Below are 24,209 nucleotides of genomic sequence, written 5' to 3'. Positions count from 1 at the left end.
AATAAGGGATTAGAAGGAGATGTATTGTTGTTATTATGGAACAATGCTAACATAAATTTAAGAATGTGTAACTCCTTTTTGGTTTTCCAAAGAATTGTTTATGAAGCTATTTATGTGTGAATGAAATATGTTTTTGCTTTTCTCTTTGTTATATTTCTTTTCTTGAGGGGAGCTTAATTGATAATAATGTAAGATAAGCATATATGAGCATTACGCTTCTGCTATGCCTTTTCAGTCATATTGTATACTAGATTGTAAATACGTTCATATTAATTGTATTGTGTTTGACGGCTGAATAAAACACTCATACTACTGCTGCTAACGTAGCAGCTAGCCCACCGCCAACAAGCTGTAGTGGTGTCATGATGAACCCCTTTCAGTCAAGAAGGATCAGAAAGGTCAGAAGCTCAGTCAGAAAAGTGAAGACAGCTACGACGTCTCAAAGGAGGCTGAGGACCGCCGCGTCTGGCTGGAGCTGCTAGAGCAGGATCTACTTTACACGGAGGAAGGATCCCATCGACCTGGGTGCGCACCCCACCACCTCTCCTGAGCCTCAAAGAAGCAGAGTCAGTCCCTGATTGGCCTCCAGGGGAAACGCACCAGGCTGCTTTCTGTTCTTAATTAGCAGCCAGACGGCGATCTGAGTGATGCTCCATCAACTCGGGGGGATTGTGACATTCAGCGAAATTTAATGGAGAAAAAAGGGAAATGACAGTAGCAACGACTTGATATTGATTATGCCTAATATATTTCATCAAGGCAGCGGGGGATGTGCTGCTTTATTCAGCAGGACTGAGAATGAGAGCAGCATCAACTAAATAATTTAAAAAACAGCTCATCGTGATGAAATGTTATTTCATATTTCTTATTTTTATAATAACTGTTGTATAATTTATTTTGATTTCCAAATAGGCATGTTTATTAAACAAATTCCCTTCGTTGAAAGCTTGGTTTTGATTTCATACTTGCATTTCTTCGTAATATAAATAACAATAATTTCTTATGCTTTTATTGTGTCACTTTTCTGGTGTCGCTGTTCTTTTCATGACATCACCCTCTCACCTATCAGCCAATCACCATCCTCCTGACTGCCCGAACAGTTTACCGCTAAATGAAGCCAAACGCAAATAATTGTTTGCAAATAATGCATAAAACATATTGCTATCCTTAGCAGCTGATATGAGTCCATCCCTCAATCCATAAATATTAGTTGGACAAAAGTAATCTGAGTTATTGCAAACCAACTATAATATACAGGACAACGTGTCGATGATGTCACACTATCTGTCTCTCCTGTCACTCACCTGACAGAAAATGAGCATGTTCCAGATTTTACAGCCTTTCCTGTAGGCAGTCAGCTTCTTCTCGATCTCCTCTGGGCGAGAGACATGCAGAGAGAGAGAGAGAGAGAGAGAGAGAGAGAGAGAAAGGTGTCACTTTTCCCACTCCCATAATGGTGAGACACATAAATTGGCTGTCTCTCGAGACACACACACACACACACACACACACACACACACACACACACACACACACACACACACACACACACACACACGTGTGAGGACAAACACAATGAGTCATCTCTGCCCTCCGGCAAGCTGAAACTTATTCCGCCCTCATCTTTTCCACGTTCCCACTTGGAGAGCTCAATAATACAAAATAAAACCCCACAGCTGTCACACTCACCGAGGATGTCGTCAAACGTGGCATGTTCATGGTCCTTTGAACGGAAGATTAACACAGAATTATTATTTCATACAACCCTGCGGCGCAGAAATTGAATCAAGTTGAATGAAACTTGGTTTTCTGCACAGAAGGTTCCATCATTTACATGAATCAGATTTGAGCTCGTTTTTATCCTGAGAGTTCTTATTTTACGGTACATCAGCGTTTTGAAGAGTTACAACAACAGAATCATCATTCCCTCCATCATCAACATCACAGCCCTGTTTCCTAGAACAGTGGTTCCCAACTTCGGGGTCAACGAGGTAAATACGAGGTCGCAGAAGCTGATTAACGAGGTAGGAAAGTAAAAAAAAAAACGATGCTCATCCTTTGGGGACCATGAACGTCTCCACCAAATTTGATGGCAATTCATCAAATGCTCGTTAAGACATTTCAGTCCGGACCGATCAGCTGGCAGTCCAGGAGCCAGACGGTACCACCTTTAGCTGGAAAGGTTGGGGACCACTGCCCTAAAATGATAATGACATCATCGTTTTATTATGAGTCTGGAAACGCTCCAGTGGATTTTGCATCTCACTTAAAACGTCTCGGGCCGCGTTCACTTTCCAGGAGAAAAATACCAGCATCAGATTGTCTTTATTTTCCATCTGAACAGACAAGAAGCAGGGTAACACGTAACAGCCAGTGACTGTGCTCTAATTTCTTAAATTCACCTTTGAAAGGCACTTGCATATGAGATATATATCCATGTGTTGGATCAAAAATTGCAGAACAATCTCAGCTCTCTATATAATGAGGCACAATTGTCATAAGGCACAAGTGTAAAGTGATAATACGGCCCTAAAGCTGAAAAATGTAACCTTGATTTTTGAAATTCTTCATATCTCTCGTGAAAACATAACTTTACTCAAGTGGATGAACTGTTTTGTGATGGAAATTGGTTTAGCAAAGGTCTTAGGTTTACAAAAGCAGTGGAATATATGAATAAAACGGTAGATACATGTAAAGAAATGTCTATTTTCCCTCACTGGGCGGAAGGTGGTCGTCGCTTATGATTGTCAAACTGGAAACAAATAAATGCCGTCTGTCACCTCAGCTATTCCGTGAAATCTAAAGGTGAATCCACGGCAGTTAAACGGTTCTCGTAGTTTGATGATTGCGACGGATAAAACGTCCGGATGGTTGCCGCGGTGAAGCCTGCGCGATGCACCACATCCTTCTCCGACATGTTGTACTCACATAAAGGATGGGGATGATGGAGGGGTCGTCCCTGCGGATGATGTTCGGGACGTATTCAGCCTTTGGGACCTTGGAGGAGACCAGCTGTGGAAAGTAGGACACACGCAGAAGAACCTTCATGCTCCTGTCTGCGTGACTAACACATGTTGGTTGACTTCAAAATCAAATGAGTGAATTGAATGTGGAGATCTGCACCATGATTTTGGGTGGGATGAAGTCCTCTCCCTCACAGGCCGCCCTCTCCATCTCCCTCTCCTCCTCCCAGTCGGCGTCCTCGCCCGGCCCTTCATCCAGAGTCCCCGAGGAGCTCTGAAGCTCGCCACCTGGCACACACACACACACACACACACACACACACACACACACACACACACACACACACACAGGAACAATGGGTGAGATGAAAGGATAAAACACAAACGAGATTAGAGGGGAGCGTGCTCCTTTTTAAAAGCGCAGCGCCTGTTATTTTATGTTTCCTGCACGGAAGGCGAGTGACAGAGGAGAGTTCTGATCAGAAGCAGACGAGACAACAACGCTCCTCGTGCATCCAGACGGATACGACACACGGCAACAGGCAGATGTACAACCGGGTTGAAAGATGGGGGTGGCTGAGTGGATGGCTGGCAAGAAGATGCGAGTGGAGACATTCAGATACACTGCAGACACACGATGACAGAACGGACAACAACAGAGTGCAACAACAGCTTGTTCAGGGTTCCTAACTGACTGAGTGATGTAATAAGTGTCAGACTTATAAGAGATAAGAGCTGGTCAAACACTAAATGCTGAGCTAAGGTGCTTCATTGCTTCCTTCCTATCTCCTTTAGCCTTTAGCCTTTAGCATAGGGATCGGGATCATCCTTTACCAAAGGAAAGGAGACGACGCCGGCCCACAATTCCTTGCGGCAGTAATGTTTAAGGCAAAGCCCCATCGGGCTCTCAACAAAATCCTCCGTCGAAAACATCCTTCTTAGGAGGTGAGATTCTAGTTTGGACAGGAATGCTGACTTGAACAGTACAGCATTGAGCATTACTTGTTTTCTTTAGGCAACAAACAAAGATTTTAGATTTTTTTTATCTCCACCATTGCCTAGTGTACGTGCAGACGGATTCTCTTAGCACTGCGGTTGTCTTTCTCCTAAGTCCTTAAACTCTCCTTCTATTCGGTATATTCTGTGATGTTTGCATTTTTGAGTTAATACATTTAACAAGAAATGCATCCAAAGTTTCATGCGTGTATAAGTGTCTGTGTAAAGCGTGTATATTCTATGCAGTGTTGTATTGTTCATATCGTATGGCGTTTTCTTTGGGATTGAGAGCGTCCACTCACTGTCTCTGGAGTCATGCAGTGAGTCGGGCTTGACGGGTGTCGGGTCACTCCACGAGCGGCTGAAGCTCTTGGCTCGGCGGTCGGCAAAGGCTGATGGGATTGGAGGGGAGAGTGTCACACACACACACACACACACACACACACACACACACACACACACACACACACACACCCTCTAAATGATCATCAACCCCAGAGTCACAGCCCCTGCTAACTGGCCTGAGTGCTTCATGTTTACATTGTGGTAATCCAGTAATAGTTTATTGATTTTCATGGAAAATGTGTCGTGTTGGAATGACAATATGCTTTGGCTACAGGAGCAACTTAGTCACTTCTGACTGCAGCTGCAACTTGTGATTATTAACTTTGGCAAGAAAACATCAAAAGAAATATGCCCATGTTTAATATGGGCATTTATATCCCCATATTTAACTTGTTTAACAATTAGCCATTTTGTGTGCAACCATTCAAAATCCCAAAATATTGTGTTTACTATCACATAGGACAAAGAAAAACAACACAATCAAATAATTAAAAATGTTGAATGCTTGGCAAAACAACTTTGTGACAGAACATTGTTGACATTTAATTTATTATAGTGTGATCAAGTCGATCCCAACGTGAGCTATCGAACTGTATTTGGAGGCACTTAAATGCTCCGTAAAGTTTACTCAACATCTGTCTCCTTCAACGCAGATTGAAGTCTCACATTAGAAAATTTGATGCAAAAACATATAATATATACATTTTTTTTTTTTTTTACTTTGTCAAACAAAGAGTTAATGCGCTGCATGAGATATGGAAACTCCTTTCCCAAATAAGTTCTGACGTAGTGAACTTTGACCTCGTTCAGGTTATATAGTGATCGATTGAGTCTTTACCGGAAACCTTTGAAAAAAACCGGCACATTTGGTTTTACTCTAACCGTGCCTAATTTGCATTCATTTTTTCAAAAGTTTGATGGAAATCAGCTAGAGAGAGAAGATCCACAGCTGTGCAGACGTGTTGTAGCATTAGCGTTACATGAAATGGCCTTTGAACTTTCCAGCACGCAATCAATATCGTAAAAATGACACAATCATTTTTCTAAAGCAAATGTGGCCGACACACACACACACACACACACACACACACACACACACACACACACACACACACACACACACACACACACACCTCTCTAAAACACTTCAGTGAAGACGGACCAAATCACCATCAACGTGGAGTTTAAAGAATAAGGTGGTATCTCTCATTCATAAACATAAACATGTCTCATTCCATGCATGAAGTACAAATACATTCCGAGGTGTGTGTGCACACGGTTTGAGCATGAATGCATGACAATGCTCTGACATCAGGGTACTGCACACACATGCATGCTGACAGACTGGAGGACTTACTCTGGACCTTGATCCTGCGGCTGCCCACCATCCTGAGGTGCTTGCGGAAGTTTCTACCATTTTAGGGAAGAGAAGAAGAAGACAGAGAAATCAAGAATGAGGAACAGAACAGAGTCGGAGAATTACATGTTTCCAACGTACAGAGTCAGATGTGTCGACACCTCTGGGTAAAGTCTAGCCAGAGCAGTGACAAGAAGATTGGTACCAAAATCTCCAGTAGCACATGCTACATGCTAGCATACATTATGCTAAAGATAACCTCAAAGTACCTGATGTTTCTTTCTCAATAAATAATACTTTGCAATAACCTAGTCATTTTCCAGAAGAACTTATTTCATCTGCTGCACAATTGAATGTTTTTTTACCCTTTAACCTTCTTTATTTCCTGATTGAAACAATGACGTTAGCTGAAAATGATGTGTGTCCTTTGCCTCAATTAAATAATGTGAACCTTGATGTTTTATAATTAGTTATATCTGTCTTCATGAATATAACTTCATTTTTACAGAAAAAAGTCAAATGTATTTTACTTTTGTCACACAAAACAAGCAATAACATTTCCAGCCACCTGGATAGCAAACAGGATGCAACTTGACAAATCGATTAAATATCATTTGTATTGGTCAGCAGGCGGAATCACATTTTTCATCCAGATGGGCTTGAATTTTCCTTTTTTTTCTTTTAACCCAATAACTAATAACAATAAATAGTGATACATAATTTGCTAATGTATTGACGCTGTCTTTTCTCCTTGCATTGTTTGGCTTGCAATTGGAGAGTATAGTTCTTAGACCACCAGCAGACCTTTGAAAGACCTCTGTGATCTGATTGGCTGAGCCGTCTCTGGAAGAAGTTGCATTGTGAATACATTGAGCACTTTAAGGTGGAAGGAGCCTTTAAGTTGGACAGAGCCGTCTGACACATATGAAAACCAGTTGGTTAGATCACATCTAGATACTTTCTGGTCACATTTTAATATGAGAAGTGATAATCACTTTAAATGCGGTTTGCTAACATGTTAGCATTCAAAGAGAACCTAACTGGTAGTGAGGTGGTTTTGGTGCCAATCCTTTAATTATACATCTCAAGAAGCCAGTTTAGTGCTTTACAAAGTGGTTGAAGTTACTCAGACGTGTCATATCAAACTTCTTCAAAACCCCGAAAAGAGACGAGCAGTTTAGGACTCATTCCAATGCATCGTGAATGCAACTGGATTATTGTCTTTTAATCTTTTAGTTGTCTCTTTCCATCTTCAGCTTGTTTATCTCTCCCGTCTGGATTTTTTATTTATTTATTTGCATCAAAAGCATCGTATGGTTCATTCGTACCGCTGGAGAAAGATGAGTGGGACAGCGAGAGAAAGAGAAAGAGAAGCAGGGGAGGAAGCAGAATAGAGAAGCAGCTCTAAGTGGGAGCAAGTGGAACAATGTGCGGCCTAAAAGACAGCTTTTCATTATTCATCAAGGCTTGTCAGACTGGGAGGGTTCAGTAGGGCGCAAGTGGGTAATTTATCCCTGAATATATATTCTACTATGTGTATCTTTATATTTTAAATATCTGTTTATTGATATTTTCACGATTTCCTTTGTACTGCCACTGCTGCACAACAATAAACTTTTTTCTTTTTTAAGTGGATGTTGCACAATTTATTACTATTACTCTAAAATTAATCTATGTATTTATTTGTTACATTTGGCTTTACAAAGTTAGTAAAGCGGTCTTTTAGTATATTATTAGAATAAATGGCATTCTCTTCCACAGAGTGAGGCATACAACTTATTAAATAAACACTCAGATCGGTATTAGCCGATACCCAGAGCCCAGGGACCTACATCGGGACTGAAACAGTCGGATCTGCAGGGATCTTTATATTATGTAAAAACAGGAAGAAAAAATTCAGAAAAGATCCCATACAAATGTATTTTTACATGTAGTGCTATTTATCAAGCTATATTGATAAATAGATAAATAGCACTGTTTAGTTGCCTAGTTTTGGAGAAATCTGCCGTAGTGATGTGTGAGGGATGACTTGCTGAGTAAGGTAAAGGAGTCCCAGTTATCAAGCTTATGTATCATCCCAGTCCAACTGGGATGATACATAAGCTTGAAACGAGAAACATTTCAATTTCATGTGCAAAGCAAATCACATAGGACCCGAGAAAGAACCCTGAGGCACACCGCAGGAAAGAGCAGCAGTTTTAGACATGGAGGGACAGAGAGCTGTTCGGCAATGTAGATCCTATAGGTTATGGAAAGAAAATACCAAGGTTTGTGTTTTGTTTATGTTTTCAGAAGAGGCTGAGCAACTGCAAGTGCAAGTGCATGAGCCCAAAACAGCTATATGTGGATGTATTGAACACCATAAGTAAAATACAAGTGAAATATATGGTTTGGTACATGAGAAAATTCAAATAGCATTCAAATAGCCCAAATAGGCCCCAATGGGCCCAAATGGGCCCAAATGAGACCTTGCCTGGATTTTCTGAACTAAACCCTCTCTAACTATGTTCTCCTTCACTTTCAACCTTTGCAGAGAGAATGTTCACATATTGTGTTATAATTTGGGTTAGAGAATGTTCACATATTGAGTTATAATTTGGGTTAGAGAATGTTCACATATTGTGCTATAATTTGGGTAAGAGAATGTTCACATATTGAGCTATGATTTGGGTTAGAGAATGTTCACATATTGTGTTATAATTTGGGTTAGAGAATGTTCACATATTGTGTTATAATTTGGGTTAGAGAATGTTCACATATTGAGCTATGATTTGGGTTAGAGAATGTTCACATATTGAGCTATGATTTGGGTTAGAGAATGTTCACATATTGAGCTATGATTTGGGTTAGAGAATGTTCACATATTGAGCTATGATTTGGGTTAGAGAATGTTCACATATTGTGTTATAATTTGGGTTAGAGAATGTTCACATATTGTGTTATAATTTGGGTAAGAGAATGTTCACATATTGAGCTATGATTTGGGTTAGAGAATGTTCACATATTGAGCTATGATTTGGGTTAGAGAATGTTCACATATTGTGTTATAATTTGGGTTAGAGAATGTTCACATATTGAGCTATGATTTGGGTTAGAGAATGTTCACATATTGAGTTATAATTTGGGTTAGAGAATGTTCACCTGAAACCTTTTCAGTCAAACACAAACAGCTGAAAGTCGAACACAACGACCTAAAGGTCATTGTGTTCAAAACAGACTAAAACTTAACATTTAAATAAGAGCAGATGAGTCTTTGACCACCACATTTCAATTCACTTCATCCTTGAGTCCAGGTGGACATCTGGCCCTCTGAGGCAAATTTGTGATTTGTGACTTTGGGCTTTACAAAATGAAATGAATGGAATTGAATTAGTTCACGAGAACGGAGGAGCAGACAGGAGGACAGTCAGAACACATGATGCCAGGTTGTTACTGGACAGAGAAAAAACAAATGACTAATAACAAAAAAAGAAAAAGCATCAGGTCAAACTACAGGACATGTGAACTGCTTCTCTGAGACATTTTCCTTGCTATGAAGATCGGACCCAATTAAACAGGAGTTGTTGAGTTTACAGGCGACAGGAGCTCTGACGTGAACTACAAAGATGTGAAACAAAGCTGTGAGAAACTGTGATGAGGTCTGACGACTGATACGGCTGGTTCACAAACCCCACAGCTCATTATTTCTAATAGGACCCACCTGTAGTCAGTTATTACTAGCTTTCCCCATGCAGTCCCTGCTGTTTGTGCCACTGTAATGGACCACATCACCAAGTCTCATCACCAAAAGAGCCGACATCAAGCTGATGGTATCGGTGAGGATCCCAACCACACAGCAGTGTCACAGTAGAAATGCAAAGCGCACGCCCTCCCACGGGCGCTTGTCTCCAGCTATTTTGTGTCCAGAGTTCAGTTTGGAGGCAATCCACAAAGAACAACGTTGACATGAGCGTTGATCGCAGGAGTCGTGAGGGCAGAGCCTGAAATAGCGGGATGACTCAGAGGAGGAGGGGAGGAGGAGGGGCATCAGCCACAGATGTGACAACAGCTTTTAAGCGCATCAAGACCACCGAGTCAAATTCATGCCGGTGTGTGTGTGTGTGTGTGTGTGTGTGTGTGTGTGTGTGTGTGTGTGTGTGTCTGCAACTATGCAACCCTCTCAATCTGGCTGTGACCTTTCCAATAAAAACATAATGTCTTGCTTATTCAAACATGCATAATTCAATTTGGGGAATTTGGTGTACCTTTCTATTTTAATAGAACAGTACATTGCATTCTGAGAGTGTGTGAGTAACACACACACACACAAATATATAAGAAATATAATCCACACATACACACACACTTGAACATCGCATGGCATGTCTCAGCCTTGCTTGGTGTGAGGTTGTTTGCCAACTATTGATTGATTTACTCACTTGGAGCAATGATTTGACACTTCAGGGTTCAGTGAAGAACCCTGAAGTGTCAACACACACACACAAAAGCACAGACCTGTTCACCAATATGTGCTGGCAGTGGAAAAAGCGCACAAAGAGATGAGGAAGGACCTGATGAAAGAAACCTGCCTTTAACGAGACATCATTTCCCTTTTGTTCAGAAGTGAATCCAGTCAAGCTTCAGTGGTGTTGGTTATAATGTGTTTGTGCATCCCATTGCTGGCGTTACACACCAAATTAGCAACAGGGAAAAGTGTGATGCTTGTAACAGTGGAGGCACCTTTCATTCAGCATCAGACCTGCAGCAACCGCTGTCGCTACTGCTAGCTTCAGGAGCAAGAAGGTTAGTGTTGACTTTAGTGAAAACTAAAATCAAGCTTTTAAATGTTTATCAGCCTCATTGGCAAATTAAATTAAAAACCCTTTGCTCTGTTTGTATCACATCACTACGACCTAAACAATCTTTCATCCATGTCTTTCATAAATGGACTTTTAATGGTATTTATTTATTCACCTAGTTTACTGGTAGAAGCACAAATATCCAGGAAAAATGACCAAATCAAGTTGAGCAGACTCCCCTTCTGAAACGCTCCCACTGTGGTAGGAGGAAGGAACTGCACCCTGTGACATCCCAGCGTCTTCAGAAGCTCAGAAAGGGGCCGTTATTATCTATTCACCAATAGATGAAGAACTCTCCAACCTCTAGTGGCCATGGCAATTATGACAGGAGCAACAAAGTCAGGTGACGTTATTTCAACGTGGTTTTAATGAGGTCGGGTGAAACAAACACAGGACTTTCACCCAGGAGAACACTGTTCTTGTCCAATGTGAATCCAGACCATGTGATTCTACCCCTGTAGTATAACATGGTAAGAGTGTGACTTAGGCCTTTTTATTTTGCCTAAGTCAAAAGACAATGTGACTTTGGACATTTTACAAGCTTTTTAATATGGTATTTTGAAGCTAGAATTTAAGCTAGCAATTTAGTTAGCATTTTTGTCAGTGAAAATCTCACTGGAACATAATATTAGTAATCATAACAGTAGTACAGTATGTCTGTTGTCAGAGTCTAGAGGCAGCTTGTGCACTATATTACATTTTGTCAAGTTTTTTGTGTTTTCTGAAAAACCTGAACAAATTAATTGGACCATTATTTTAGGAAGGTGACGATAACAAGTGTACTTATTTTAATCCAAACAACAAACATTTCCTCGACTTAACCAAGTGGTTTTGTGGCATAAACCTTGTGTCAGGTTAAGTTTCACTTCCACAACGCCTGAAGCCCGTCTGAAGGCGTCCATGCCACTGAGATACCGGTAACCGGATTGTTTTGGGTCCTGTGCCCTATGACCAATGTGCTATTCTGACCTTCACCACTCAAGGTCAATTCCTAACCTTGACCTCTGGTCTCCGCCTCAACCAGCTACATAGAGCGGGTCTCGCCAGTGGGATTCATAACTCCGGTCTGAAGCGTTAGAATGGGAGCGATAACCACCGATAACGAATATTCAACCGGCTGAAAACATTCACAGTGGGTGCAATGAACTTCAATGAATTAATCTTATCTAATTCTCCAGCTTGCATCAGTTGAATCAATTATATCATGAAGGTATTGGTATGTACTGTTGGGCAGAACAAAAGAAAAAGTACAATGATAATAATAACTTGTGTAAAAGTGTGGTCCATATCCTCTCATCATCCTCATCAAACAAGTATTATCTTATCCTGTGTGGGATACAAACAAAAGGTCTTAAAGTCTTCATCAGCGGATAGGTGATGGCTCAGTGAGATGTAATTGAGATTATTTGGTCAAAGTTAAGAAATATCTAAATTGTACCAAATTGGCTATTGAGAAAAAAGAGATCTTTAGATCTGATGTGAGACTTGTCGAGAGGGAAGTTTCTTTTGACACAGTCAAAGGAAAGCACACAGGACAGGACAGGACAGCGAGGACACGGTACCTCTCCATCACGGTGGCTTCCTCCTGCTCTCTTTTCCGCCTCTTTTTCTCAGCAATGCCTCGGAAAGCCCTGCCAGGACGTCAAAGCGTTAAGTGGATTGCGTGGGGAAATGAAATTCCACGTTGTTTTTTCTTTATTTCGTAGCTGCGCCAAAGAATTTTTGTCGGAACCCAAACTGACCCAAGGGGTAAACGCTCTCTTTAGATTTAGATTTAGCTCAGAAATCGTTTATCCTGAATTCCGAACACTTTTAGATCGGAGCAACAGTGTTTTTTATTTATTGAAATGACACCAAGTTGAGAGAAATTTAGCAGATTCAAGCCCTCTGGGTCCAGTTGGGTTCGGGCATGACTATAAGGTTCCAGTTAAGTGTGGCTGGGCGACAATAGAGGGGTTTAAGCCCGTAGGGTTAGTGGGGGGTTTAGAGAGGTAGAGGTAGCAGCACAAGGATGTTGTATCCACATGTGGATATTCTCAAGAAGTACACACACACACACACACACACACACACACACGAGGACCACAATGCAAGATAGGGATCCACAGGTAGAGACACTGAGGAGCAACCAAGAAACCCACCCTGCCTCTCCAACGCGAGCTAACTGAATTATTAAGTGAGTAGCCGACCAATTCCTATACGATACCGAAACCCTGATCTCACATACGTGCCCGTCCCGGTGTCCCGTTACTTCTCATTCTGTCGCTGGGTAAGTCGGTCGGCCTCGGTGTGCCTTTCCCAGAGGGGCCGGGCCGGCTCTTGACAGGATGTCAGACATAATGAGAGTCATCCGTGACAACGTATGTCGGAAAAGGAAGTCCCGTCGTGTGACTGACATCGGACAGACAGCTGACGAGCGCTTACAGCGAGGAACAAAGGGCCCAAGTCACCGGAGTCCGTGCAGCGCTTATTATCCGATCGCTGCCGCCTCTGCTGTTACACGTACATGTGCTCCGTCACTTTCTCCTCCCTGGAGCAGAGGAACGCGGTGGAAGTGACTCTTCCTTCTGCCTGTTGCTCCTTCCACCATCTGCCATCATCCGAAAGTGTAAAAAGCTGAAAGCCCTCCGAATGAATCCGACTGGTTAGAGAGGTTTGTTTTTCTTATGGGATGGGTTTGTGATGTTAACTTGCAATGTGTTTCGACATCCATTTTCTATACAAAGTGATGTAATAACTTCAAATGAAATCATGCAGTTCAACAAAAATGAGCAGCAACAAGTTGCACTTATTGAAAACATGAACTGAGTTTAGCTCACATTTACTAAAATACTAAGATATGGTGCTATATTACATAACTGAGGATTGATTACAAGACACAAGATATTATGGTAATACGATATATATATATATATATATATATATATATATATATATATATATATATATATATATATATGTATATATATATATATATATATATATATATATATATATATATATATATATATATATATATGTAGCAACTTTGCAGATGGCACACAGTCAGACTTTTTATTATTATAAGCAATTACTACTAACTGTGTAGATGTATATATATATATATATATATATACATATATATATATATATATATATATATGTATATATATATATATATATATATATATATATATATATATATATATATATATATATATATATATATATATATACATACATACAACTCCATTCTGCACGTGAAGTGAGACCGACCATTGTTGTACTCCACCTTCCACCTTTCCGAGAGTGCTGCTTCTTTTTTTTTTAAATGTATTTTGAAGAAACCATCTTTGGCTTATCATAATTAGTACAGACATCAACATGCAGAGAACTCATCAACCAGATAACAGCGAGCAGTTTTTAATGCAGAGACTTTGTTAAACTTCGTACATGTGCTCATTAAACACTCACAGCAGCCGTGCGTTGTGCCGCAGAGATATCCACTGAGATGCTAACCAGCTGCAGAGATATCCACTGAGATGCTAACCAGCTGCAGAGATATCCACTGAGATGCTAACCAGCCGCAGAGATATCCACTGAGATGCTAACCAGCTGCAGAGATATCCACTGAGATGCTAACCAGCTGCAGAGATATCCACTGAGATGCTAACCAGCTGCAGAGATATCCACTGAGATGCTAACCAGCTGCAGAGATATCCACTGAGATGCTAACCAGCCGCAGAGATATCCACTGAGATGCTAACCAGCTGCAGAGATATCCACTGAGATGCTAACCAGCTGCAGAGATATCCACTGAGATGCTAACCAGCTGCAGAGATATCCACTGAGATGCTAACCAGCTGCAGAGGTATCCACTGAGATGCTAACCAGCTAGCCTCGGCCCGCTGTGAGACCAGAACAGAGAGTCAGCTGACGTTGAAGCTGCAGGCGTCTGTGTGCATCTTGTAGTTTATTTACTGGATTAAATCCAAAGCGGCAGAAACAAACAAAAGAAAACGACTCGCACCCTCGCCTCCTGACCTCCTGACCTCCTTACCCCCTTACCTCCTTACCTCCCCCGCCGCCAGGCGACTACTTCACCTGGAGCTGATCCCCAGTGAGCTGGAGACGGAGGCTGCGGGTCCTTCTATCGTGTCTGCCGCTTTAAATTTAGTCTGATGAACAAACTATCGAAGAGTAAAACACACAGATGGCTTCCCTACTGGCGGACTCCACATGTGAAGCTTCTAACAGGTCACACAGCAGCGGGATCTTCAAACATACATATTTATATATATATATATACATATATATATATATATATATATATATATATATATATATATAAATATATATATGTAAATGTAGAATGTATGGACCCCGCAGTGGAGGTGAAATGCTGCCAGGAGCCAGATCTCACACATCGCACCTCCACACTTTAACTTGGTCACTTATTTGTCTTGGGTGAGTTTAGTATTGCTGATTGGACTCCTTCCCTGCTCCCGGGTGGACTGTTGACTGACTAGAACTTCAAACACCCGGTCCAGCGGGCTCTGAGGTCAGGGGGGTTACGGACACAGCGGACTGAAGAGCACAAGGCCACACGAGGAAAAGGGTTGAAGATATGTAACCCAGCCGACAGAGTGAGTGATAAAGAAAAAGAAAAAAGGAAGAGCGACGAGGAAGGAAGAGTGGGTGGAGGTTGAAGGAGTTACTCACGATATTCTACGGTCGTGGTTTGGAAAGCCGCCACGTAGAGAGTGAGAGGAAGAAGAAGAAGAAGAAGAGAGGACGAAATGAAAGAAAAGTCAGCAACAGGGCACGTCAGATATTACACACACACACACACACACACACACACACACACACACACACACACACAGCTCTTACTTTCCTCTTAAATATCAACTCAAAACAATATCAGTGAGCGAGGACGGAGTGAGGAACAGAACAAGACGGATGATGAGAATGCACACAGCCGACAGACTAATAGTTGGATCAGTTCTACACTAAATGTGTAGTTAATCACACTGCACACACCCATCATACAGACACTGGTCTGTGGCTTTAATCAAAGGCCAGTGTCGGGGCCCATGTATCAGGCCGACCCCGATAGGGACGGGAGGAAACAGATGGAGAGAGAGGAGGAGAGAGAGGAGGGAGCGTGGGAGAAAGATCAAAGGGCTGAGGAGCTTTGTCTGTTTGAGGACCATAATTATGAGATCTGGGTGATAGGTGATAATTATCTAGTCACGAGGAGCGGAGGGTGTGTGTGTGTGTGTGTGTGTGTGCATGACCAACACACATTCTCTACTTTCTAAATCTGGTCCATTCCAAGTTTTTTGGACGGAAGTTGGCACGTCCATTGTTTTGTTTGGATCTCTAAATGGCCCGCAGTAAAGAACTGGTCACAGCAGCGTTAACAGAGAATAAAGAGAGGATTTAACGTACAGTTGTTCTATACGTCTTGGGAATATGAGAACATAACACATGTGTCCTTTTGCCAGCTCCGCCACAACCGCATTACTGTTTGACAGTCAGGGTGTGAGTGGCGGCCGGCTGGACCTGTTTCTGTCTCGTCCATTGGTGATATTAGTCCAAGAGAATATTTGAGTTTTCTTGTAAATTGACCATTTTAATCTCAGAGAATATTCATTTAAAAAATATATATATATTTACGACTTTAACAGGAAAACACCGTTAGCTCTGTCAGCGCTGTTAGCATCGATAGCTGCAACAGGGGGTTGAATTGAGAGCTGTTGAGAGGCGATTGAAGCGCTTTTTAATTTTCAAGTTTAGCTCCCCTAATTTCAGAAATGTTGAGGTTTTTTTCCCCTCGTAATATTAACCCCCGGCTCTCTATTGACTTTTTTTGATGAAGCTGATATCTTAGCTAACAACATTTTGTCAGTGTGACCCGGGTTCGATTCCCGGTCAGGGAATTCACCTTTGAAGTTAGCGTTGAGGTATTGTGCTCATTGCTTGATGAAGACGACATCATGCGTCAACATGATCGCTTGATATAAACACTATAATAGACAATACAATTAACCTGTTAGTGTTCATTTTGACTATTACGCCGTCGTAATGATCATATCCACAAAAGAGCAATAGTTTGCAAAGAGTAAGAGCTTCTACCACCAAATATTTCCCTAAGAGGTGTGGATGAATGGATGAATTGTTCTGATGTGACCAGGCCTTTAAGGTGGGAGGAGCCATTGACATAACATTTATGTCGTCATCTGAAAATCTTCTGTAGAATCCACAGAATAAGATGAATGTTAGGTGGTATGGTCTGTCTTGAGTGTTAAATAATGTGTGTCAGGATCTAACAGTGTGATCTAATGTGGTATCTGTGAGGGATTTACAGATCAGATACACTGGTTGACCAAGGTGATCAGTGTGGAGGTCTGTGGCTACCAATAAATAATAATAATCATACTAATAATGATAATAACACAAAATGTAAAACAGACAAATCATTTTTCAGTGTTCTACACGCATTCATCACCATAATACAAACAAGATTAATTTTGGAATTGGCACTTTGCAAGCTCAATTGAAAAATGAACAGCAAAGTGCACTTTAGCGTTTGATTTCAAGTTATGTTTTGATTTATGATCATTTCAAATACGAAATTAAAGGGGATTTCTTCCAAAGTTTTTTTGAGAAACCTTTTATAGTCCACCATTATGAAAATGAGCATAAAAAGAGCCATTTACTTGCAATTGTTCAATCAGAATGTGCTAAAATCATTCAAATCCAAATGTAATGTGAGTTTGTTATTGGGATTTGAAGCTTAAGTTGCACATTTTCAGTCAATTCAAAATGTAGATTTTACTTTAGATGTTTAAGAATACACAAAAACTTGTCATGGGAGTTTAAAAAAAAATGTCAAGCATGAAAATCAACATGAATTCCCATTTGGTTAAAACAGTAATTGCAGCATCAGCAGCCAATAACTTCCATAACTCAGAGATGAACATAACAGGAGTGGATTAATATAAGTGAGAAATGTGTGAACGCTCATTAAAATGTTTTGTAGTAGAAACATTTGAGCTGCACGTCTTGGAAGGAACAGGCCGAGCCGCATCCTGCCAACCTGCGATGAACACGAGTGGGAGGGGAGGCGTGATCCATGCCATACTCACGCCTGCATGGTGGTGGTGGCTGTCTGAAAGCTGAACATATTCTCTTTGGGGAACCAGCTATTAGGATTGTCCTCTGCAAACACAGAACACAAGAGCAAGGCGTGGTATCAGCATTACAATTATGGAGGAGGCTGGAGTGAAGTGGAACCTCTGAGGGCTGAATGGGCCCAAAAAAGACTTTGTTTGACTGGTGTTGTATTTCCCGCCTCTTACTTTACATATCTATAACATATCTACCGTACGTATTGTCTCTCTTTACCCCTGTCATCAGTCGGCGCTCTGTCCTCGCTGTACATCCTCTCCAGTTTCTTGCGGGGCCTCCCTCCATCCTGCGGTGAGGGGTCCAGGTCCAGGGAGCGCTGGCTTTGACACGGAGCCCGGATGCAGGTCACGCAGTCCGGGGTGTAGTCCTCCCGCGACCCCCCTCTCCTCATCCCCCAGTCCCGGATGTTGCTGGCGCTCCCCGAGCTCTGCAGCGGCTGCGACGCCGCCGGCGGGCCGCCGTGGTGCTGGTGGCCGTGGTGATGGCTGCTGCGGTGATGGCTGCTACGGTGGTGGCTGCCGCGGGCAGCGGACGGCTGGCTGGTGCAGGACGGGTCCTGGTTGGCCGGGGCCGGGCCCTGGGGCGGAGGCGGCTCCCTGCAGGCCTTCAACACCTCCAGCTCCAGGCTCTCCTCGCTGCCTCGGGCCCCCAGGGTCATCCCCCCTTCCCTGGTGATGGTGTACACCCTGGCCGGCTTCACCGCCGCGTTCTCTTCAGGTCCCCGGGCCCCTGGAGGGTCCTCTGTGGAGAGACTGCGCTCAGCAGAGAGTCGACGCTTGGAGGGGCACAAAGGGGCCTGGAAGGAAATCCCCTGAGGCGGAGGCTGAGCACTGGGATTGGACTGGCAGGACTGGTTGGGTTTAGCGGTGGGTAAGCAGTGGATCTGTGGCGTCAGATCGCTGCTATGCAGGCGGCTCACGCACGGAGAGTCGCAGTCCTGGCTGGGGAAGGTGTCGGACAATAGGTGATCTGGAGACAGAAAGGAGAATAATGAAGAAGATGGAGATAGATGTTCACGTCTGGAGTTTATACGGATTAATAGCTGAAGTATAAACGAACAGAGGGATCGTTTGTTTGGGATTCAGAGCGTTGGCAGCAGAGAGGTAAACATTAGCGAGCCAGCAAAGCTTCTGGGAGAATGAGAAGGGAGAGCGGAGAGGTGGCTGAGAGATAATAAAAAGCAGGTGAGGACTGATGAAAGATTTGGAAACGGATGAGCCGAGAAATAAAACACCCTCGGGCCCCGCCGGGTCACGGAGGATGGACGGCGCTCCTCACAGACTGAGCAGCTGCAACGCTGCAGGCGCTGGTTTATTTTTCCATGCTATCTGTGTTGCGGATAAACAAGTTTGGGACCAAAGTGGCTCAGCAAAGTTCATCCGTGTGCAAAGCAAATGTCGCTGGAGGCTCTGCGACACGGTGACAACCGGAGAGCTCATCTCCACACACGGCGCCTGAAATAACTACGACTTCGAACCCATCACGCGCCACCGCCGCTTAATGGGTTCGACAGAAATACACTTCAATCAAATGGCGTGAAGAGGGGCGAGGTTGTTGTGGACGGTCGAGCACAGGACTGCCGCTCATGATGCGTTTGAAAGTGAAAGTCAATGCCGACTTCTTTTAGATCACGTATCGTTACGCTATGAACGACATTCAACCCAAACTGTGACCGTGTCTTTTGACGTCACGAAGAACACACTGTGGAATGCACTGTTAAGAGGTCGTGGAATATATATATATATATATATATATATATAAACATACATGCATCTATATATTATGCATATATTACTTAATTACGCATATACATTCATCACATTGATTTTTACACTTCCGTTTTTAATCATGATTTGAGAGATGTTTGTAAGTTTATTGTACAAAAAGCTAAAAAAGGGATTAAAAGAAGATGTATTTCTATTGTAGGAGTTCAGTTATGAAACAACACTAAAATGGATGTAAGAACGGTCAACTCATTTTTGGTTTTCAAAAGGATTTTTTTTTTGTGAATGAAATGTATGTATATGGAAGATGTATGTGTATATATGTATGTATTTTTTAATTTATCTTTTAATTTATTTTGAATTAATTATCTGATTTAATTGATAATAATAATTTAGGATAGGAATATATAAGCATTTTTTGCTTCTACCTATATCTTTTCAGTCTTTCTATTTCGTATATTATATAGAATATTGTATTGTATTGTAATGATTGACTGAATAAAACACACAAACAAATTACTGTACAGCTGTCTACCACAAATATATACATTATTTCATATTCTTTATATGCTCTATTTTATCCCTACATTTTAACGTCTGGACTATTTTATGTCGTAGATTCTCATTTTGGTATTGTTGCCTGAAGACTATGATTTTCATGACCAACGGCTGCTATTGATGAGGATGCTTTGCATATTTTAAGTGTTATCCTCCAGCCAAGCCTCATATGTTGGAGGATATTGACCTAATGAAGAGAAATAAGCGGACATGTTCCACTGCGCAGTGTGCCGGGTGTGAAGACGATGATTTGAGTGCATCACCTACCTGCTCCCTTGCGGTTCTCTGGGTTGGTATTGGACAGGTATTCCCCAAACGCTCTGGCTGCTCTGTGGAGACAAAACAAGTGCAGCGGTTAACCGCAGACACAGAGAGGCGGCTCACAAAGTGTCAAGACTCTCCCACACAAACAGTCCGTCCCGGGTTGGCCGTCAACATGGAGACTCCACCAGCCCATACTCTGGAAGCACCAGGGAGACAGCTTGCCTCCCCTGCACAGCCGATGGGCCCCACAGAGGACTGTGACTCTCACATACATATACCAATACAGATACATGTGAGGAAAAGCACACATATTTGGCAGGAACGGAGAGGAACTGGCGTGCGGCGTAGAGAATGTATGCGGTCTGTCTGTAGTTTATAAAACATGGAGCTACACGGGTCATTCTCTCTCAGCACTGCTGCTGTCAGGCTGCAGCAAAATGACTCAAACACAAGAGGTGGAATGGATTATTTTGGCATTTTCAGCGTTGGCAGCAACAAAATGGCAACATCTGCACCGCTGTTGAGGTGAAGCCGTGGCACAGAGAGGAGGAGCGGCCTTCTAAAGCCACAAGGAAGCCTCTAACAACAACTGCTTTAGTTTGACGATATATTGTCCCGGAAATAATTGCGATATTATTGTCATTTAAAGCCACTGATATAATGACAACATCATAGCATAATAATGCACATAAACCCTTTCGAAGAGCAATGGATATTTCATTCTTCAGTTCCAAATGTTCCTGTTCCATGTCTTCTGCATCACAAGCAGCAAGACCAGGAATGACAGAAACGTCTTTCAGTGTGAGGGAAAGCCCTGCTGCGCCTCCTGGCACCACGCGGGCCCAAAACATTTATGATATGCATCTTTTCATGCTGACAACGACACATGTAAACACACCAGGCTGCATGGAGGGATGTAAAAGGTCATATTTATACATTGTACGGTAAGTTGATTGCGTAATTATCCCCCTTGAGACCTCGCTCCATTAAGTATATGGGGCCAATCAACCTTTATGCATATGGTAGAGCAAATCTAGATTCATTTGAACCATATTCTGAGCGGAGGCTAATTAGATGAGGATTTTATCCTCCGCTCTCTTAATGGAATATAAACAGCACCATGTGGAGGGGGAGGGGTCTTTATGAACGTTTGTAGGCTTCACAAGGTAAAACAGGCTCACCCTCCTTTGAAACGTGGAACATGGCTCACAATAGCTGCAGTATTAGTAAACTATAGCCCTCGAATGTCAGTCCAACTTATCATAGAAGAGAGATATCCAGACTCTTTAGGAACTGGCAGAAGATCACGGTCCAATCAGCTGGCGGACTGGAGTGTGTACTATTTTGTTTCATAGTGAGATACAGATTTCTCTTGTTGAAACATCCACACACTTATAGTACACGCCATACAAGAAGTAGGCCACACACACACACACACACACACACACACACACACACACACACACACACACACACACACACACACCTATGGAGTAGGAGTCAGGCCTGTAATCCCTCTTCCTCCCACACCTCCAACCTGGCCTTCCTGCCATCTGCACATGCCGATACACAGACAGACTCCCACAATGTCAGAGTGTGCACGGAAAAAAAGAAAGAGAAGGAAATAAGAAACGGGCTGCACACACTCGCACACTGGGCTTTTCTCCATGCACACAGCGCTGCTCTCGGGGGGAGGCTGTAGTGAAGCGCTGTGTTGTTGCTGTGGCCTACATGCCCGCCTGCTACGACACTCTAAGTAATTAAATGTTAGGAGGCTCCCAGTGAAACACTCCGCTCCCAGCCTCGGTGATGGAGGAGAGGAAGAGGAGGAGGAAGAGGAGGGGGGCACGTGAGAGAAAGCATGCATTCATCTCCGATCTATCGGCTTCAATAAATATTCCATACGTAGCTGCGAATAAAAGCCATGTCACTGTCTGCAGGACAAACTGCAAGCTGCCCTAAACTGTGCTTTAAATAAAATAATCAAATAATTATTCTTACAAGGTTTTATGAGCTAACTTACTGAGAGGCATTTTCACGACATATGATGTTAAATCATTGTGAATTGTCTTCTTGACTGAAGTAATTAAATCATTAATTCATTAATAAGAAGGGTTAGGAAAAGTGAAGCCCAGAGACGAGATCGGGAGCATTTTGATTGCCTCTAAACGTCTCTCAACATGTCGAAGGCAAGCCGGGTGATTAACCCTAAAACACTAACGTCTTTAACCCTAGAACACTAACGCCTTTAATCCTAGAACACCAACGTATTGAACCCTAAAACACTAACATCGTTAACACTAGAACACTAACGTCTTTAACCCTAAAACACTAACGTCGTTAACCCTAAAACACTAACGTATTGAACCCTAAAACACTAACGTCTTCAACCCGAAAACACTAACGTCTTTAATCCTAGAACACTAACGTCTTTAACCCTAAAACACTAACGTCTTTAACCCTAGAACACTAACGTCTTTAATCCTAGAACACTAACGTCTTTAACCCTAAAACACTAACGTCTTTAACACTAGAACACTAACGCCTTTAATCCTAGAACACTAACGTCTTTAACCCTAGAACACTAACGTCTTTAACCCTAAAACACTAACGTCTTTAACTCTAGAACACTAACGTCTTTAACCCTAAAACACTAACGTCTTTAACACTAGAACACTAACGCCTTTAATCCTAGAACACTAACGTCTTTAACCCTAGAACACTAACGTCTTTAACCCTAAAACACTAACGTCTTTAACCCTAAAACACAAACGTCGTTAACCCTAAAACACTAACGTATTGAACCCTAAAACACTAACGTCTTCAACCCGAAAACACTAACGTCTTTAATCCTAGAACACTAACGTCTTTAACCCTAAAACACTAACGTCTTTAACCCTAGAACACTAACGTCTTTAATCCTAGAACACTAACGTCTTTAACCCTAAAACACTAACGTCTTTAACCCTAGAACACTAACGCCTTTAATCCTAGAACACTAACGTCGTTAACCCTAGAACACTAACGTCTTTAACCCTAGAACACTAACGTCTTTAACCCTAAAACACTAACGTATTGAACCCTAAAACACTAACGTCTTCAACCCGAAAACACTAACGTCTTTAATCCTAGAACACTAACGTCTTTAACCCTAAAACACTAACGTCTTTAACACTAGAACACTAACGCCTTTAATCCTAGAACACTAACGTCGTTAACCCTAGAACACTAACGTCTTTAACACTAGAACACTAACGCCTTTAACCCTAAAACACGAACATCGTTAACACTAGAACACTAACGTCTTTAACCCTAAAACACTAACGCCTTTAACCCTAGAACACTAACGTCGTTAACCCTAAAACACTTATGTATTTAACACTAGAACACTAACGTCTTTAACCCTAAAACACTAACGCCTTTAACCCTAAAACACAAACGTCTTTAACCCTAGAACACTAACGTCTTTAACCCTAGAACACTAACGCCTTTAATCCTAGAACACTAACGTCTTTAACCCTAGAACACAAACGTCTTTAACCCTAGAACACTAACGCCTTTAACACTAGAACACTAACGTCTTTAACCCTAGAACACCAACGTCTTTAACCCTAGAACACTAACGCCTTTAATCCTAGAACACTAACGCCTTTAACCCTAGAACACAAACGTCTTTAACCCTAGAACACTAACGTCTTTAACCCTAGAACACTAACGCCTTTAATCCTAGAACACTAACGTCTTTAACACTAGAACACTAACGCCTTTAATCCTAGAACACTAACGTCGTTAACCCTAGAACACTAACGCCTTTAATCCTAGAACACAAACGTCTTTAACCCTAGAACACTAACGCCTTTAATCCTAGAACACAAACGTCTTTAATCCTAGAACACTAACGTCGTTAACCCTAGAACACTAACGTCTTTAACCCTAGAACACTAACGTCTTTAACCCTAAAACACTAACGTATTGAACCCTAAAACAC

At 42.1% G+C, this 24,209-nt stretch overlaps 1 protein-coding gene across 1 annotated transcript in view; it reads right to left on the bottom strand.

Moving 5' to 3' along the window:
• nsmfb (NMDA receptor synaptonuclear signaling and neuronal migration factor b) overlaps positions 1-24,209 on the bottom strand; it is a gene marked incomplete at its 3' end in the record, with an annotated part of 51,926 nt that overhangs the window by 13,753 nt on the left and 13,964 nt on the right. Inside the window, exons 2-11 of the mRNA XM_079222650.1 lie at positions 20,225-20,286; positions 17,892-18,644; positions 17,633-17,705; positions 12,062-12,130; positions 5,662-5,714; positions 4,262-4,351; positions 3,124-3,251; positions 2,929-3,012; positions 1,690-1,723; positions 1,305-1,375 (exon numbers count right to left, since the gene is read on the bottom strand). Of these exons, the coding sequence (XP_079078776.1) occupies positions 1,305-1,375; positions 1,690-1,723; positions 2,929-3,012; positions 3,124-3,251; positions 4,262-4,351; positions 5,662-5,714; positions 12,062-12,130; positions 17,633-17,705; positions 17,892-18,644; positions 20,225-20,286 (1,417 nt within the window). The remainder of the gene's footprint in view (positions 1-1,304; positions 1,376-1,689; positions 1,724-2,928; positions 3,013-3,123; positions 3,252-4,261; positions 4,352-5,661; positions 5,715-12,061; positions 12,131-17,632; positions 17,706-17,891; positions 18,645-20,224; positions 20,287-24,209) is intronic.

Source organism: Taurulus bubalis (assembly GCF_910589615.1).
Source record: "Taurulus bubalis genome assembly, chromosome: 8".
Classification (NCBI taxonomy): domain Eukaryota; kingdom Metazoa; phylum Chordata; class Actinopteri; order Perciformes; family Cottidae; genus Taurulus; species Taurulus bubalis.
This window is presented reverse-complemented; position numbering and strand designations above follow the sequence as displayed.